General features: G+C 35.4%; 1 protein-coding gene across 1 annotated transcript in view; it reads right to left on the bottom strand.

The window, feature by feature from the left end:
- Positions 1-18,136, bottom strand: part of LOC118192661 (sodium/mannose cotransporter SLC5A10-like) — a 97,360-nt gene that overhangs the window by 37,621 nt on the left and 41,603 nt on the right. Inside the window, exons 7-8 of the mRNA XM_035363665.2 lie at positions 17,693-17,773; positions 10,900-11,120 (exon numbers count right to left, since the gene is read on the bottom strand). Coding sequence (XP_035219556.1) covers positions 10,900-11,120; positions 17,693-17,773 — 302 coding nt within the window. The remainder of the gene's footprint in view (positions 1-10,899; positions 11,121-17,692; positions 17,774-18,136) is intronic.

Genomic DNA, 18,136 nt, shown 5'->3' with positions numbered 1-18,136 from the left:
TGGGCTGAAGCAGCAGCTACTGCTGCATATCTTCAAAATAGATTACCATCTAAAGCCACAGATAGAACACCATATGAATTGTGGAATGGTAGAAAACCAAACTTAAGTTACTTACGAGTATTTGGCTGTAAAGCATTTTACTATGTGAACAAACAAAAACGGCGTAAATTCGACAAAAGAGCCGAAGAAGGAATATTCGTAGGATACGATTTACGAAGTAAGGGATACAGGATTTATGTAGGTGGAAGAAAAATAATAGTAAGTAGAACTGTTAAATTTTCAGAAAACGCGTCTTTACCTGACAAACTTGCAGAAAATAATGCTGAAGATTTAGAATTAATTCACTTCAATAACTCGCAAGATGATGAAGAAAATAATGAAGAAACATATCTTGGCGATGATTTTACAGAAGATTCAAAAAGTTCCGAAGAGTTAATTAAATGTGAAGAAAATGTAGAAAGAAGGGTTTCTAGCAGATCAACCAAAGGGGTCCCACCGGAAAGATTCTCTTATAAAGCAGAAGACGAAGAATCAATCTTACTTAAAATTAAAGATCCAGAAAGCTTTGAAGAAATTCTAAACTTGCCAAAACGTGAACAAGAAGCTTGGATCAAGGCTATGCAAGAAGAAATACATTCTCTAAAAGAAAATGAAACCTATAAACTTACAGAATTACCACCAGGAAAACATGCAGTAGGCAGCAAATGGGTGTTTAAGACAAAATATGATGAAACTGGTAAAAATATAAAATACAAAGCACGCTTAGTAGCCAAAGGATTTACTCAAAAATACGGCAGTGATTATGATGAAACTTTTTCACCAGTAGTGAAACACACTACGATAAGAGTTTTCTTAGCATGGGCAGCGTATAATAATGCCAAGGTACATCAACTAGATGTTAAAACAGCTTTTTTGTACGGCAACTTAAATGAAGAAATATATATGGAACAACCAGAAGGATTCGTGGTTCCGGAAGAAAGACATAAAGTTTGTAAATTACAGAAGTCGATTTATGGTCTCAAACAAGCAGCTAGCTGCTGGAATGCAGAAATTGAAAATACACTGAAGAATCTGGCGTTCAGTCAAAGCAAAGCAGATCCGTGTCTTTTCACAAAAGTGGTTCGTGATAAAAGAATTAATTTAATAGTGTATGTTGATGACATCCTAATAAGTTCTACAGAAGAAGGACTAATTCTTCAAACAATTAATGATTTAAAGAAACGTTACCAAATAACGCATCTTGGTGAAGCTAAATATTTCTTAGGCATGAAAATAAATCGCAAGGAAGATGGAAGTTATCTCTTATCACAGAAAAATAAAATAAATCAACTTGTCAAGCAATTTCAACTTGAAGAAGCGAAACACGCTAGCACACCAATGGAAACGAACTATTATAACCTAAACAAGGAAGAATATCTCCTAACTTCAAATGATAAATTTCGCCAAGCTATTGGAAGTCTTTTGTATATATCGTCTATCACAAGACCAGATATCACAGCTTCAACTCACATACTCAGCAGAAGGTGTAATAATCCACGTCAAAAGGACTGGAATGCTGTTAAAAGAATCATTAGGTACTTAAACACGACAAAGAAACTATCCTTACAAATTTCGTCGAGTGAAGAACCTAATATTACAGTTTATTCAGATGCTGATTGGGGACAAGATATTGAAGATAGAAAATCTACATCAGGAAGTGTTATTTTATTAGGAAGAAACTGTATTTAATGGTTTTCAAGAAAACAAACTTGTGTTTCTTTATCCTCAGCAGAAGCTGAATATGTTGCACTATCGCAAGCTAAGCAAGAACTATTATGGCTATTAAAATTAACAGAAGATTTCAATCTACCCCAAACTCTACCGATAAAGGTATTTGAAGATAATCAGTCTACTATAAGACTTGTAGAATCTGAAAAATTCAGTTCACGTACAAAACATATTGATACAAAAGTTCATCATATACGCGACTTGAATAACAAAGGAATAGTAAAACTTGCTTATCTTTCAACAGAGGAAATGGTTGCTGATATTATGACTAAACCAATTCCTAAAGCTAAATTTCAGTTTTGCAGGAATGAATTACAATTGGTATGAGTTTCATTAGCAAAACAGGGGCAATGTTAGCATAAATTTAGGTATTTTGCATAATGAAACTCGAAAGGCATACGAAACGAACGTGCGCCAAGGTATATATTGGCGAGAGAAAGTAAAGCTCGCGTGCAATGCAGTATATTTGATTTTCACCCTAGCTACTTGTACCTGGCCAAAGGTCTAATCCAGTAGTACTTTCTTCTCTTTCAGGTACGATGGCAAAGTATATTCCTGTTTATTTTTCTTATTGCCTAATATAGGTAAGCCTGATGATATTTAGGACTGATGATGATTCTCTGTAAGTTATTCTTTTGAATACTTCAATTTTAATGTCTGTGAAGATTATTACTTTTTGTTATGCTTAAGTTAAGCAGAATTATCCTATTTTATTAAAATAAAGATTTCGTAGTTAATCTTTTGACTTATGATTCTTTAATTCTGTGTTTGAGGAAACGTACTCATTACGCCTTCAGTGCTAATGCACAACCAACACATTTACTGTTTCGTGGATTTATAAAGTTTTTTTTTCGTTGTTTTACAATTTCACCATACGTTAATAATTTGACGCGAAAAATTACTTAGCATAAAAGTCATAGTTTATGCATACCACTCCAATGACAAAATTTCATCTAAAATATGCAATTACAATTATGAGTTAGCATCAGCCTTAAACACAGTAAAAAAATTAATTTCATAAAAAACTACGGAATCTAACTTTTTAAACGGTGTCCGGTTCTTATAAGGTATTTCTGCTGCCTTCTTAGCATGCCTTCGTGGTGTGGTGGTCTGCACGCTGGGCGCGTATTCCAGAGGCCGTGGTTCGAATTCCGGGAAAGGAGTTGCTCATTTTTCATCTGACCTACTTCCAAAAAAATCCAAATGTCTCTACAGTAGTTCTCGAACTAAAAGAAGGGTGTATTGATGATTCTCTACACCCAGGAATTGGCGATGGGGTTCCCTAAAACCCCAGTTGTCCTTTAAAAGGGGGAGTATATAAGGTATTTCTCCCGCCTTCTTAGCATGCCCTCGTGGTGTGGTGGTCTGCACGCTGAGCGCGTATTCCAAAGGTCCGTAGTTCGATTCCTGGCTAGGGCGTTGCTCATTTTTCATCTTTCCTGCTTCTAAAAAAATACCTAATGTCTCTACATACTATTCGGGAAAATTTTATAATCCAACTCCCCAAACATATTAATTATTTTGCAAAGAAATAAAAGGATAGCCTTCTGTATGCTACTGTGATGCAACAATCGGCATATGCATGCTGCACATTGAAGATCCCGGGTATGATGTCGAGCAAGAGTAAAACGAATTATTGAACAAACCCGATTCCCAAATTCGTCTATCTGTGGAAGCTAAAATTCTCTAAACATATAGTCAAATAAAATCAATTGCGTGGTATAAAACATTTATAGGCAGTGCAAATAAATCTCTGCCGTTTTTCATAAAAAAATAGGCACTTATTGTGAAACAACGGTATGTTGTGTTTTAGATAGGCATTGTTAGCCTCTGCTATTTTCCATCGTTCTGACAGCATACGGATACCACATCGGAAGAATACTTCCTCTTTCGAAGCTATCCCCAAATCAATCCAATTTTTGGTATCTTCGATGTATGACGTGAAGCGCTGCTATTCAGACTGGCCATACGTCATCAATCGAAACAAGTAATTATCAGAATATATCTCTAATAAAATTCAAGGAAATTAGTTTAAATGAAATGCAGAAAAAATGCGCATATTTTAATATTCTCTACAAGGAAATCATGTGGTATACACATACGCTTCTTTTTTGGAATGTAATTCATCGAAAGCTTTGATTGGTTATCTTATATATGTATATATACATGACTAATTTTCATTTTGATTTGAAGCATTATGAGTCATCGGCAAATCTCTGCATCTATTCAGCAAATTTCCCGAACTCCATGACGAAATCTTCATGAATTAAATCAATTCTCACAATATTTTATATACCGTCACCATGAATCTACTTAAATTTATAGCTCAAAATCTGTTATACTTGAAACATAATTGGCAGAGCGAAAGATTTAATTTACGGCAGGACAGATTCGATGCCATTTCCTATCCTCTAAATGGATTTGACTGTCATGGTCCCTTCTGCATTAATTATGTGGTATTTAATTAATAGGCAGAAGGCTTCTAAGTATTGGGAGTATAAATAAGTCTCCGCCGTTTGAAAAAAAAAATGGCGCCACCAGTACGTTATGGTTAAAATTGTCCGATGTAAAACGTCATAATTAATGTCATAATTATGTGGTATCTGCTAACCACATAACCTTGAAATATTAGCTCTTTGTATCAAAATATATATTTTTTTCGTGCGAAAATGTCGTGTTTTAAGATGAATGAACGCCATTTGTAGGAACTTTTGATTTACTTCTTGACTGGTGAATACAGAGAAAACTTCTCATTTGCGTGCTTGTGAGTGGGTATTGACCGGCGTCGCAACACGTGGATGAGCGTTATCATGTAGAAGAATAATTTTGTGATGTCTAGAGTAGCAGCGGATTTATTTTCCTTTGAGTGCTCGGCTCAGTTTCACGAGTTGTGTTCGGTGGAGAGCCCCAGCAATGGTTTCGTTCGGTTTGAAGAACTCATAATACACGATACCAAGTTGATCTCATCATATACACAACATGATGTTTTTTCATGAATATTCGGCTTGGCTGTCGATGTTGAAGCATGGCTGGGTGGTCCACATGATTTCGTTTTCTTTTGGTTATTGTAGTGGATCCATTTTTCATCACCACTGATTATACGATGCAAAAATCCTTTCGTGTATGCCCGGCAAGCAGCATTTCACATCTAAAAAATCGGCCCTCAATGTTTATCGGCTTCAGTTAATTTGGAACCAAATTTCCTTATATTTAAAACATTCCCAATGATTTTAAATGATGTGAAATTATTCGTTAACTCACTCTTAATGTCAGTGCAAGTTCTGCTTGCGTTTGACACGAATCTCCATCTAATAAAAAAAAATGCTTCCAAATCCGAGTCTTTGTACACTTTCATCCTTCCGCTACGTTCTTTGCCTTTGAAATCAAATTCATCGTTCTTAAACTTTGGAAACCACTTAATGACAACTTCTCTCACTTAAGGGAGCCTCATCACATGCTTCTAAAAGCAATCTATGTGCCTCAGCTGCTAATTTCTTCAAACTAAAGAAGTAAATCAAAAATTCCTTCAGATGGCCCTCATTCATCTCAAAACGTGACATTTTCGTACGGAAAAAATATATCATTCTGATACAAAGAGCTAATATTTCAAGGTTATGCTAGCAGATGCCAACCTTACGATATGACATTTTACATCAGACAATTTGAACCATAACTTACGGACGGCGCCATTTTTTTCAAACGTCGGAGACTTAACTAATACTCTCAATACTTATAGAAGCCTTCTGCCTATTAATTAAATATCACATAATTAATGCAGAGGAGACCATGATAATAATATGAATGTCGTCAAATCCACTTAGAGGATAGGAAATGGCATCGAATCTTTCCTCCCGTAAATTAAATCTTTCGTACTGTCAATTAGTTTCAAGCATAACAGCGTTTCAGCTGTACATTTAAGTAGCTTCAGATTGACGGGGGGATGTGTAAGATCTAGCAAAATACTATGGATGCGCTAGGAAAGGCTTGGCAAACTCAAAATTAAATATTCTAAATTTGGTGTTCTCCTAAATTCATCTGCTCTCCCAAATTCCATATTTTTTCATATTACATAACGCTGCTTGAAAAATGCAACTCAAATCCAATATTAAGCAATCACAGTCTAGCTGTTCTTATGCATCTATCTAGTATAAATAGCTATTAATTGCGTAGTTTCCCTTTTTCGCCTCTTCGCCTGCCTGCTGACTGCGTGTCGCTCAGCCTCTGCTAGTTATTCGCCATTATTTAAAATGTAATTGCATATCTAAATTTATGTGGCGCGTTTAGCAACCTTACAATCGTGTATCAGTTGCAAAGATATGTGATAAGAAATTCATCACCCGAAAATAAACTATGTTTCATTATCAAGCTGATCGTACTTCTAAAATTCCATCGGCTCTTTCCGCGATGACGCATTTTCCAATCATCTACGCAGCAGTAGTTTCGGCTATGACTAGAACGTGAATTGTTTTATCTCCCGCCGAAAGGAAAAACATTACACAGAGTCCGACAGGATACATATTCTGTGTGTCTAAATTCCAATGGAAAAGTCATCGCAGTGTCTACACTAACCAAACACCTTTTCAAACTTCAATGTGTACTCTCGGCTTTGAGAATAGTCTCGGCACTGAGAATATTGCTTATGATGTACCAAAGCGAATGTGATGCACTTGTGATGAAGAAGAGGGAGAGGGTAATCAATCCGGCATCTATTCTTGCCAGCAATTCCAGCTGAGACCCAACAGTGTAATACCCAAGTGCGTAAACCATCATTCCGATAGACTAACTGATTGTTAAAAGTAAAATTGAGGAAAGTCTAGTATGCCTTCATCTGTCTTGGATGCATAAGGATTGCTTGCAGTATTTTTATTCCCTTGTACGAAATAAAGGAAGTATTGTAATCGCCAAAAATTTCGGATGTCATATTTCAACCAAAATATCCATTTTGACCGCTCTCGATTCCATTTCAACAGGTTTCTGCGTGATATCTGTACGCACGGACAGAATAAAGCGCTCTTTTTCTGTGGATTAAAAATGAATTCAGAAGAGAATTTTCTGTGAGGTCTGTCAGTACGTACATACGTATGTATGTATTTTGCATCACTCAAAAATGAGTAGATTGAGAGCGTTGAAATTTTGTATATGGGACTGCCATAACATGTAGTTGTGTAACCTTCCTTTTTGCCTTTTTGGTTGCAATCGGCCATACCAAACGTATATATATGTAAAATATAAAAAAAAAAAAAAAAATACGATGGCTATGCTCTTTGCGAAACAGCAACCTTTAATTAATTTTCTGCAATTCAGGATCTTCCCTTAAGCCAGTACCTTCTAGAACATTCGCACCCATTACATAACCTCCTCATATAAATGCTGCGTCATAAGTTTTTCTACATTTTTCTAGAAGCTACTCTGTTACATAACCTTTCATATAAATGCTGCGTCATAAGTTCTCCTACACAGTTGCCTTCTCGCCTTCGTCCTGCTAACGCTTTCACTATGCTCCTCTTTCTTTGTTAGAACGTTATGACGTATTAAAGTTAGTCGTATCTAATAGTTAAATAAGTTATTTGATTAACTTCATCTGGAAAAAGTCATCTGCTCTAAATTAAAATAAAGATATGCTTGCTGTTAAAAGTGAAAAGTCCTGAGTCGTCATTTTTCTCCGTGCTTCAATCATCCCAGCTTCGTCAACCATCTGCCAGAACGTGCAATGGATCGCCCACTATGTGTTGGAATAACTGAAAACATTACAGTTATTAATTAGCCGGTAGGATGTATCCTCTACGTGGGAAAAAAGCTCCTGGATTTATTTCTAACGCGCTTCTAAATTCAACAGTGGGTCAAGGACAGTTGTGTGATGGTCTTATGTTTTTGCTTCTTTTCCGGCGGTGCTTAAGTGTTTTACTTCGGTTCCAAAGCTATGCGTTTTATTAAGTGCTTCTAAAGTGATTGATTTTAGTGTTCAAATTAATGTGTATGCGAACTCTTTCAAGATTTTGTGATTGGAATGCTAACACGCTCAAAAACGGCAAAAATGTCAACTGATAAGCAAGAATCCGTAGCTATTGCGGATACAGTGAAATTTCAATTCCCTATTTTTGATGGCACAAGTACAAATTTTCCAATAGACAAATATCTTCTATTGTTTGAAGAGAAATGCGCCTCAAAGAACATTCCAGAAAAGGAAAAGAAATTTGTTTTCTCGGAGTGTATTAGAGGAGAGACTTTAGCCCTCTATTTACGTGATTGTTTAGATAAAGACTGAAACAACATAAAGGATATTTTCGAGACATACTTCACTACATCGGAATCTGTTACTTTTAGTGATTTTGTGTCTTTAAAATACAAGAAATTTAATAATATTGATGTTTATTTTCGTAATAAGTTGAAATTAGGAGCCAGCTTGAAACTAACAGATTCCACAATGGTGGAAGCACTTACGGAAGGACTTCCTGAGTCTCAAAGAATGTTGTTAACATTGCAAAACATAGGCACACCGAAAGACTCGATTACTCTTGCTAGGAAACTGTGTCCAGTTCAGATGCCGTTAGATGGTCTAGGAAATAGTAATTACCAATTTGTTTCTCCAAGGCAAACTGTTCCGAGGTGCTATTATCACAGACCAGTGCAAGCCACTCCTTATCAAAGTTTTCGTAGTGTGAGACCTTTTAATTATCAACAAGTGCAATACCGACTTCTACAGTATGCGTATCGGCCAATTTGATATCCACAATTACCTGCTATTAATCATCCTGAAAGAGAAGTTAAAAAATGATATTACTTTAAAGTGAATGTCCAAATTGGACAGGAAAAAATTCCCAGTATTATTGATACGGGATCGCAAATTAACGTTTTACCGTTACAAATTTTTAACAAAATTGGTGATAAATTTAGAGAAATTTCAGTGAAATCCCATGATAAAATATTTTCAATATCTAGTCAAGTTCATATAGAGAAAATAATCAAAGTAAAGTGTAAAATAGGTAAAACAGAAAATAATGTGATATTTTATGTAGTAGATTCAAATTTGAATTATTTATTGCTTTCATCACCATGTGTTTCATTATTTAAATTACAATTGAATTTTCATAATTATGAAGTGTATCAGCTTGGAAAACAGGTAAGTAAAAATGTTAAAGTAGACAAGTTTTTCCAAAATAATTACGTATGTAAAAATGAAATCAGTGCTGAACAATCTAGTAAATATTTTGATAATAGCGAAAAGTTTGTATGTAAAAATGATCTTAGTACTAAAAATTGTGGTAATTATTTTGATAATAGTAAAAATTCTGATAGTAAATTACAGAAATTGTTGAATGATTATAACCATATATTTGCAAAAAGTAAATATGATGTTGGTTGTATAAGGGTTGAACCTCCCAGAGTTATATTAACTTCTGAATTACCAATAGCCTATAGACCATATAGAGCATCTCCTAAAGATAATAGTGAAATTAAAAAACAAATAGATGAATTGTTAAAAGCTGGAATTATTAAACCTTTTTATAGTCCTTATGCTGCTCCTGTAACTTTAGCTTATAAGCGAGACGAGCAGTCCAGAAGCAGATTGTGTATTGATTTCAGGAAGTTTAACCAAATTACTAAAACTGATTCTGAACCTATTCCTAGAATTGATGCTGTTTTAGATCAATTAACAAATGCAAAAATCTTTTCTACATTGGATTTGGTATCAGGCTATTGGCATATAAAATTAAATGAAAAGGATACTGAAAAATTGGCATTCACTACAAATTTTGGACTGTATGAGTTTACTAAATTACCTTTTGGTTGGAAAAATTCCCCAGCTGTTTTCCAACGAGCTCTTAGACAAATTTTAAACAAATATCAGATTCAATTTGCTTTAAATTATTTTGATGATATTATAGTATTCTCTCCAAATTTTGATATGAACATTTAAATCATCTTAAAATAATATTTGATATATGCGAGAAAGAGAATATAAAATTAAAACAATCTAAATGTAATTTTGCTAAAGAAAAAATAAATTTTCTAGGATATGAAATTCAAGCAGGTAAATACCAGCTCAGTAATGTAAATATAGAGGTTATTAAGAAATTGCAACCCCCCAAAAATGTCAAAGAATTACAAAGATTTTTAAGAAGTATTAATGTTTATCATAAATTTATTCAAAATTATGCTAAAATTAGAGCCCCATTAACAAATTTACTTAAGAAAGATACTCCTTATAATTGGACTGATGAATGTCAAAAAGCTTTTCAAAAATTAAAAGATGCATTGATTTCTAGACCTATTTTAACTTTGTTTAATCCTAAGTATCGCTGTCATGTATTTGTTGATGCGTCCAAAGAAGCTGTTGGTGCTGTTTTAAAACAAGAACATCCTGATGGTAGTTTACATCCAATTGCTTTTCATTCTAGAAAATTAAGAACTTATGAACAAAATTATGCCATTACTGAGCTGGAATGTTTATCTATTATTGATGCAATTGATAAATTTTATTATTATTTACATGGTAACCATTTTACTGTACATACTGATCATGCTGCTTTAGTTTGGCTTAAAAATATAAAACACCCTGCGGGTCGTCTATTTAGGTGGTCTTTAAAATTATCTATGTATGATTTTGATATAAAATATAAAAAAGGATCTACTAATGTTGAAGCTGACATGCTCTCTAGAAATCCTATGTGTCAACATTTAAGACTGCAAGTTAATTTATTATCATTAGAAGAAATAAAAGAATATCAAAATTTAGATAATGTTTGTAATACTAAGTATAGGAAAATGAATGATGTCTTAACTATCAAAAAACAGGGATTGTACAAATTGTATAATGATTGTATAATGATTAGATAAGATAAGAAAGCCTGGAAAAGAATCCAGGCTTATCTAATCATTATATCCTATTTCGTTCATTTGCAGCTGAGGATGGTGGCTCGGTAAAACCATCGAAACTAGTCCTGTGAAAATTTTGAAAATATAACGCTGATTTTTGTTGTTTGACTTCTGAATTAGTACGTGTCTGTAGTTTTAAGGAAACGTATAACGTATATAATTTAAGTATTTATAGCTCATTTAACAGAAAGAAAGATGTATTTCAAAACAGTAGATTAAACACGAACTCAGAATAGAATGTAAATTGAACATTACCTGATCTGAACACCAGTACCATACAGCATTGATTGTAAGTCCGATTGTCATTCCGGTTATTGGCAAATCAGGATCAGATGGTGGTCGAAGAAGGTGCATGTAGTTGTCAGGAACTCGGCTGCAAGATTTGTTATCTGCATCATATCCGGCGTAACTTTCATTTACATGGACATTTTTGAAGTCTTCTATTAACTTTGAATATCCACCAACTTTTGCAAAACCTAAGTGATTTATAAAGTGTACTTTAAACTTAAAGGCGATGAACTGCAAATAAAGGAAGTACAGTTTCTGTATATTTACTTATATAATATTATATATATGACATATACGTTGCTTGGGAGGGAATTCCTCGCCTGAAATAACTTATGCTGAAAAGACAGCTTTCACTCTGACACTGAAATACGTAAGGAGAGTGTAAAAAGGAATAATCAAATAAAAAAATATACATGGAGGGTGATTACTCAACAAAAATTTCGATAGTAGTTTATGAAAGCCAAAACAAAAAAGAAATGTAAATTCATATTTTTGTTCTTTTTTAAATTCCTACTATTAGCTTACCCTCGCCCTGTATCTTATTTAAATTTTCAATCGTTAATAAAATAGTTTTTATTCATCCACTCAAGTTCTCTAGTTGTTTTAAAACTTATAGTGGATGACACTTGATGTTAATACAGTTTTTCCCATATTAAAAATGTTTAAAATCTTTAAAATTTTTAGTTAAAAACTTTAAAAATTTTTTTGGTGTATTTTAAAAGTGTTCTTTGTTGACTTAAGTAGGAATTGACTTTAAAAAATTTCCTTACTTAATTAATTAATTTTCAATCGTTAATGAAATAGTTTTTATTCATCCACTCAAGTTCAAATACATTTTTTTAAACTTGTAGTGGATGACACTTGATGTTAATACAATTTTTTCATATATTAAATTTTTTTTTTGTATTTAAAAAAATTTTCTTTGTTGACCTAAGTAGGAATTAACTTGTTACTTCTTTAAGTAGGAATTGACTTGTTACTTCTTTAAAGGCATTTCAAGATATTACTGTCCTATTATCATTGACAAGTTGAACGTAGAATTACTAAATTAAGATATGTTGAACAACTATGAAAAGAAAAGTCTCAAGATTCATCTCACTGTAAACATTTACGAGCTCGTATGAAGCTTACAATTTTATTAGTTATTTAATTTTTCTACTTATATATAAAAATTTTATTTATGCCATATGAAATTTACATACAGATACTTATTTAACATGCTAATTACACGTATTCTTACATAAAAGGAAAACACTGGAAATATTTATTTGTTACTTTTTAACCGATTTTATTAAATTAATTAAACTGCTAAGAAATTGTAAAATATGTTACGAATGAATATTTTAATTTTTCATCTATCAAAAAATATTTATATTTTAATATTTCACCTATCATCTATAAGCTATAATAGGATGGCTCTAGGTACCGTTGTTTTGTCACAATGCGAGAAAGATGCATACATTTATGCAGATTCTTCATTGTTTAATTTCTTCAAATATAATACAGGACGATAATATTGGGTGGCAACAGTTTCATAAAAGAAACGGACATTCAGAGCGTTTCGACGCAAAATCTCAAAACGGAAACAATATTCCCTCAGGGCCAAAGCCCCTTTGGACTAGGAAGAATAATTGTCTTACGGTTAATTTTATAGCCTCATATCTATACAGTAGTAAAATTTTGTAGATCAACGGCAAGTAGATCTCTCATTAGTTGCTTCTTCACCCAATGCTTTATTAACATTTTTTTTTTTTTCTGCAGCCACTACAGAATTTCTCAATGTGAAGTCTCACTGGTAGAGTAACCTTATTTGGTTGGACTCCATGACTGGTTTGATGTCGCTAGGGTTCAATGTTTAATGTTCGTGAAGGAAACAAATACTCCCCACCAGAAGAAAACTAGAGTCACTTAGTCGTTATTTAATTTGCTACTATTCAATATATTTAGGAGAATGGCAACTTCGTGAATGATAGATAAAAAAGTATACTTAACGCATTACCGAAACTTAAGTCTTACCAAACTCTATTTGCAGATAAACTTTTCTTTTTGTCCATGGTCTTCTGTGCTGCATGCATTATAGATCTGTATTTGTAATCTGCATTTATGTCGATGTGAAATTTCCTTCCGTTTGAGATGTTCATGCATCATGTTATAAGGTATTTCTCTCGCCTTCTTAGCATGCCTTCGTGGTGTAATGGTCAGCACGCTCGACGCGTATTCGAGAGATGCATGGTTCGAGTCCCGGCAAGGGCATTGCTCATTTTTCATGTCCCTCAGCAAACCACACAGCGAAATATTGCAAGGAAGATAAAGTCTGTGCCGGATGCGGCTCCACAGACCACGAGAAGACCAATTGCGACTAAAAACAGTCAGCTGTGTCAACTGCACAAAGGTGAATAAACAATATAATACAGGCCTCCATACCCTACATGATAGCCGAGATAAGAAATGCCCATGCTACCTAAAAGAGCTCGAACGACTAAAACAACGAACATATTATGGATAGTATCCAAATAATTCAGATTAATCTTAAGCACTCCAGGAGTGCAACAGACAACTTAAAAGATAAATTTTGAACAGAACGACAAACTCAAAGTAGCATGTATCCAGGAACCGTACACAGTCCAGAACAAACTGTACGGATTCCCCACAAAATATAGGAAGTTCTACTCTCGAACAGACGCAAAAACTGCAGTGATTATAGCGCACTCAAATCTCCCAGTTTTGGAACGTTTCAGCTCTCTAGAGATTATAGCGGATTATAGCGCTTGCAATAGGCAGTGACTCATTTATACTAATCACGGTATACTGTCCTCCACCGCAAGGCATTGCACCAATCCTGACAACCCTAGAAAGGTTTATGCAGGACAATAACAACATGACTACAATAATTACCGGAGATTTCAATGCAAAGTTTCCTATGGGGCTCACATAATACGGACACACGAGGTCTCAAAGTATGGGAATTCATTGCCAGCACTGGACTATCGATTATCAATGAGATAGGGGATACACCAACCTTAGCAAGAGTAAGTGGCAACAGCTGGATTAACCTCACACTTATCATAAGTAGAGACAGAATCCGGATCGATAATTGGAAGGTAACGGACGAAGCAAACAATAGCGATCATAATAATATCTATTTTGACGTCTCCAGCATTCATTACCCAACATGGAGAAGATCGAAAATCAATGTACGACATACCGACTGGCTAAGTTTTAAAAGATATGTCTCAAAATCTCTAGCTGACTCTAGAAATCTGACAACTATCGAAGAAATCGAAAAATATGTAAGATAAGTTACCACTAGTCTTCACGAGATCTATCAAAGAACAGTTCTCTCACATAACTCGAAACCAAGATCGCGCACCTGTTCATGGTGGACAAAAGATCTCACTATTCTCAGGAAAAAGTTTAGAGCAACAAGGAAAAGATTCCAAAAAACAACTGGAGAGGAAAGGACCCATAACAGGCTGCTTTACCAAAACGTACGTGCACAGTACCGGCAAAAGATGTATAAAGAAAAGAAAAAAGCATAGGACATGACATGGAACAAATGACGAGCACAATTGAGGATACAATTAGAGAAATCATGAGGTTTCATTTTCCAGAAGACGACCTCAACGAGGACGCTACATATGACGCAGATATCCGTGCCCAATCAACCGAGATTCCAAACTCGGAAGACGATCAGCCGTTCACACTCGGAGAAATGCAACGTACGATAAACTCAACACGCCGAGGTAAAGCTCCTGGGCTGGATGGCCTCACGATTGAAACCATTGAAGAGCTTAGGCTCGCGGACGACAAACAAATTCTAGCACTCTTTAACAAGTGCCTTGAATTAGGTTATTTCCCGAAGGAATGGAAAAACGAAGAGCTAGTATTGTTCCAGAAAGAGGGAAAACCAAAGTCCATGCCCAGTTCTTACAGACCTATCTGCTTACTCTCAGCGTGGGGCAAAGTCCTTGACAAGATGCTTACGCAGAGATTAACGTATTACCTGGTCAAAAACAAAATACTAAACCCCGCTCAATTCGGGTTTACTAAAGGGCGGAGCACCACCGACGCCCTCAACCGTGTTCAAGACATCATCGTAAATAACAGACAAAATAACATCCATACGTTTATAATATCGCTTGACGTAGCTTCAGCATTCAATGAACTATGGTGGTCAGCGCTCAAAACAAAACTAAAAGACCTGCGATGTTCAAAGAATCTTTAACAACTGATCACAAGCTACCTCACAGAACGTCAAGTGACGTACAAAAGAGATGCCCTAAATATCACGATGAATTACTACAAAGGAGCCCCACAGGGGTCTAATATCGGACCCATCCTGTGGAACATAATTGCAGACTCAGCGCTGAACATCAACTTTGGAGACAATGCCAAGATACAAGCTTACGCCGATGATATTATACTCATAATAGACGGAGGCAATAGGACAACAGTAGAGCGTAAAGCAGACGCAGCACTCAAATTGCTTACAAAATGGAGTCAAGACAACAAACTGTGTTTCAGTATTGAAAAGACACCGATGATAGTCTTTCCAAAAGGTTCAAAAATAGACGCGAATCTACCACGCATAAAGTGGAAAGGGCATCCACTGCTACGCCAGGATACCATTAAATACCTCGGATTCACGCTTGATAAGAAGCTCACGTGGGTATCACATCTTACGGAAGTCCGAGATAAGACGCATCGAATCATCAATAAACTAAACAGGACAATCACAGACAAGTGGAGCCAAAATTGGCGCCTGTTAAAACATCTGTACCTTAATGCAATTGAGCGCATGATCCTCTACGGCTGCCCAGTCTGGATGAATGGCACAGCAAGAATATGTCAAAAACTACATCAAATACAGCGAGTAATCCTGTTAAAAATCACCAGTACGTATATCACCACGTCAACCGCAGCACTTCAGGTTTTAGCTGGCACGCTCCCACTCGACCTAAAAGCAGAATTAGAAAGATCAATCTATCGACTTCTACATTACAAAGAGGACCTTCACACTAAAGAAGATTTACATCTATCCTATGTCAGCATAGAAAGCTTCCAAGATCCCCCTGACTTACACCCAGGAGATCTACCCATCCTTTCCTGGTGCAAATCGCCACCCTCAGGACAACAAAGAGAGATTTTCTCTGACGGTTCGAAAATTTCAGGACTAGTAGGGGCAGCATTCACAGTCTTTTCGAACAATGAAGAAATTTATCAAGCACAATTCCGTCTAAGCAATCAATCATGCGTCAGTCTTCCAAGCCGAGACCCTAGCACTCAAAGAAGCAGCACTATGGTTAGGTACGCAACCAAGCAGCTCACACTTCATTCTTCACAGATAGCATGAGCGTTCTGAATGCGCTGAATTCCTTTCTTCCAAAACATCCGTACACGGCAGCACTTAAGAGAGATCTTCTTGACGTTAGGCTCTTCCATACCTTTAAAGATCAACTGGATAAAAGGACATACCGGGCAGAAAGGCAACGAACGAGTGGATGAACTAGCTAAGACTGCAGCTCTCAAACCAGAAATTGACAAGGAAGTTCCGCTTTCCGCAGAAGTTGCAAAAAGGCTCCTCAAGACAGCATTTCAAGAGACATGGTCATCACGATGGCAGGAAGAAGAGACAGGAAGATTTACTTACAACATCTTCCCAATACCTTCTCTCTCAAGAGGCTCAAATGCAACCGACCCTTCCTCCAAGCCTGTACCAACCACGGGAAATTCCCAGCGTATTACAGACGATTCCTCAGACGGGACTTCAAGTGTTCTTGCGGTTTTCGCGGGAAAGACGCGGACGCACTTGATTACCTGCTCTCCTGCCCTCTGACAGAGCACCTTCGACAGCAGTTCTTTCCTTCCGACTAAATCACATATCCTGTGAATAGACTGTTCACGAACTATTACTGCAAAAAGGGCATATTAGAGATAATGAAGCAAGTGAATGAAAATAATTATACCCAAGAAACTACAGATTAATGTAAAATGTAGAAAGGCGGCCTAACCGTCACATTGCTAGCAATGACTGGGATGACTTCCTAACCCTGTAGTGCCATTAACTTAGTTTGGGGAACAGGTTAAGTAAAGTGACCATATGTCTCCCAGCATCAAAAAATCCTAATGTATCTACAAGGTACATCAGTGCTTAAGTAAGAAGCTTTGTGTACTTTGTCGCACTGACTTGGAAATACTATAAGAGCGACTGCGACTAAACCAATCTTGTGTTGAAAAAAGTAAGTTTCGTTTTTGGTGGAAAGTTTTTCCACCAAATACAAAGCCTTGGCTAGAGCAGTCTATTCTCTCTATCCTGTGTGATACATACGTGCACTAACTTTCTTTGAAACATGTCCACTGATAATCTTTGGGAAGTTTTTTCTGCAGGGAGCACTTTAAATGAAGACGTACAACATACTTTTGAAGCTAAACTTAGCCATTCTCTTCCCTTCTGGAACATACTGGAAATCTTAGGCATCTTGAAATCTTACCTTCGTGGACATATTAATATCAAAATAGATCTCAAGCAGTTTTTCTTTTGGTATTACACTTTCGCTTTGCTTATTTATTAAAAGGAATCCGACTTTTTACATTTTTGCTGAATTTTAATTTATTTATGCTTTATTGGTGCCAATTTAGTCAAAGAATTTAATAAATTAAGACGCACTATTTTCCACCTTTTTATAATTTTATCATCAATAACATTTCGTTTAAAATATTAAGAAAATTTCAGTATTGAAAGCAAATGACTGTCACTTACTAAGAATGCACAGCACCAAAGCTCCAAGTAACATGAGAATAGTTTGAGCAAAATCAGTCCAAATAACCGCACTCAGTCCACCTAAATACAAAAAACTGAATTTAAAAATGCAATTAATTCATACAAAAGTTTGAGTTTTTATTAGAAAAGAAAGGCTGTAAGTAAAATGTAAAGTTAGGCAAAAAAGCAACCTTAGACTAGTCCAGAACTCTGAATAAAACTGTATTGATTTTGAGGGTGATCAGATATAGAACCTTATTCTTCGGAAGCGCAATTGGGGAAGGGGCAACAATTGCTTTACATAGAAAGTAATGCTGGAAGCAAAGCGGAAACAAATGTAACACCTTCTCTTGAGGAAAATTGTAATAAAACTTGAAAATAATAGAATTGTGGAAGCGTTAGAAAGAACTGGATTTGAATTAATATTAAATACAAAATAGAAAT

The sequence above is a fragment of the Stegodyphus dumicola genome, chromosome 3 (assembly GCF_044657685.1).
Source record: "Stegodyphus dumicola isolate Sdum_Otavi_A_Nest chromosome 3, ASM4465768v1".
NCBI classification, from domain to species: Eukaryota; Metazoa; Arthropoda; class Arachnida; order Araneae; family Eresidae; genus Stegodyphus; species Stegodyphus dumicola.
Note: the sequence above shows the minus strand (reverse complement) of the source record. Positions and strands in the feature narration are given on the sequence as shown.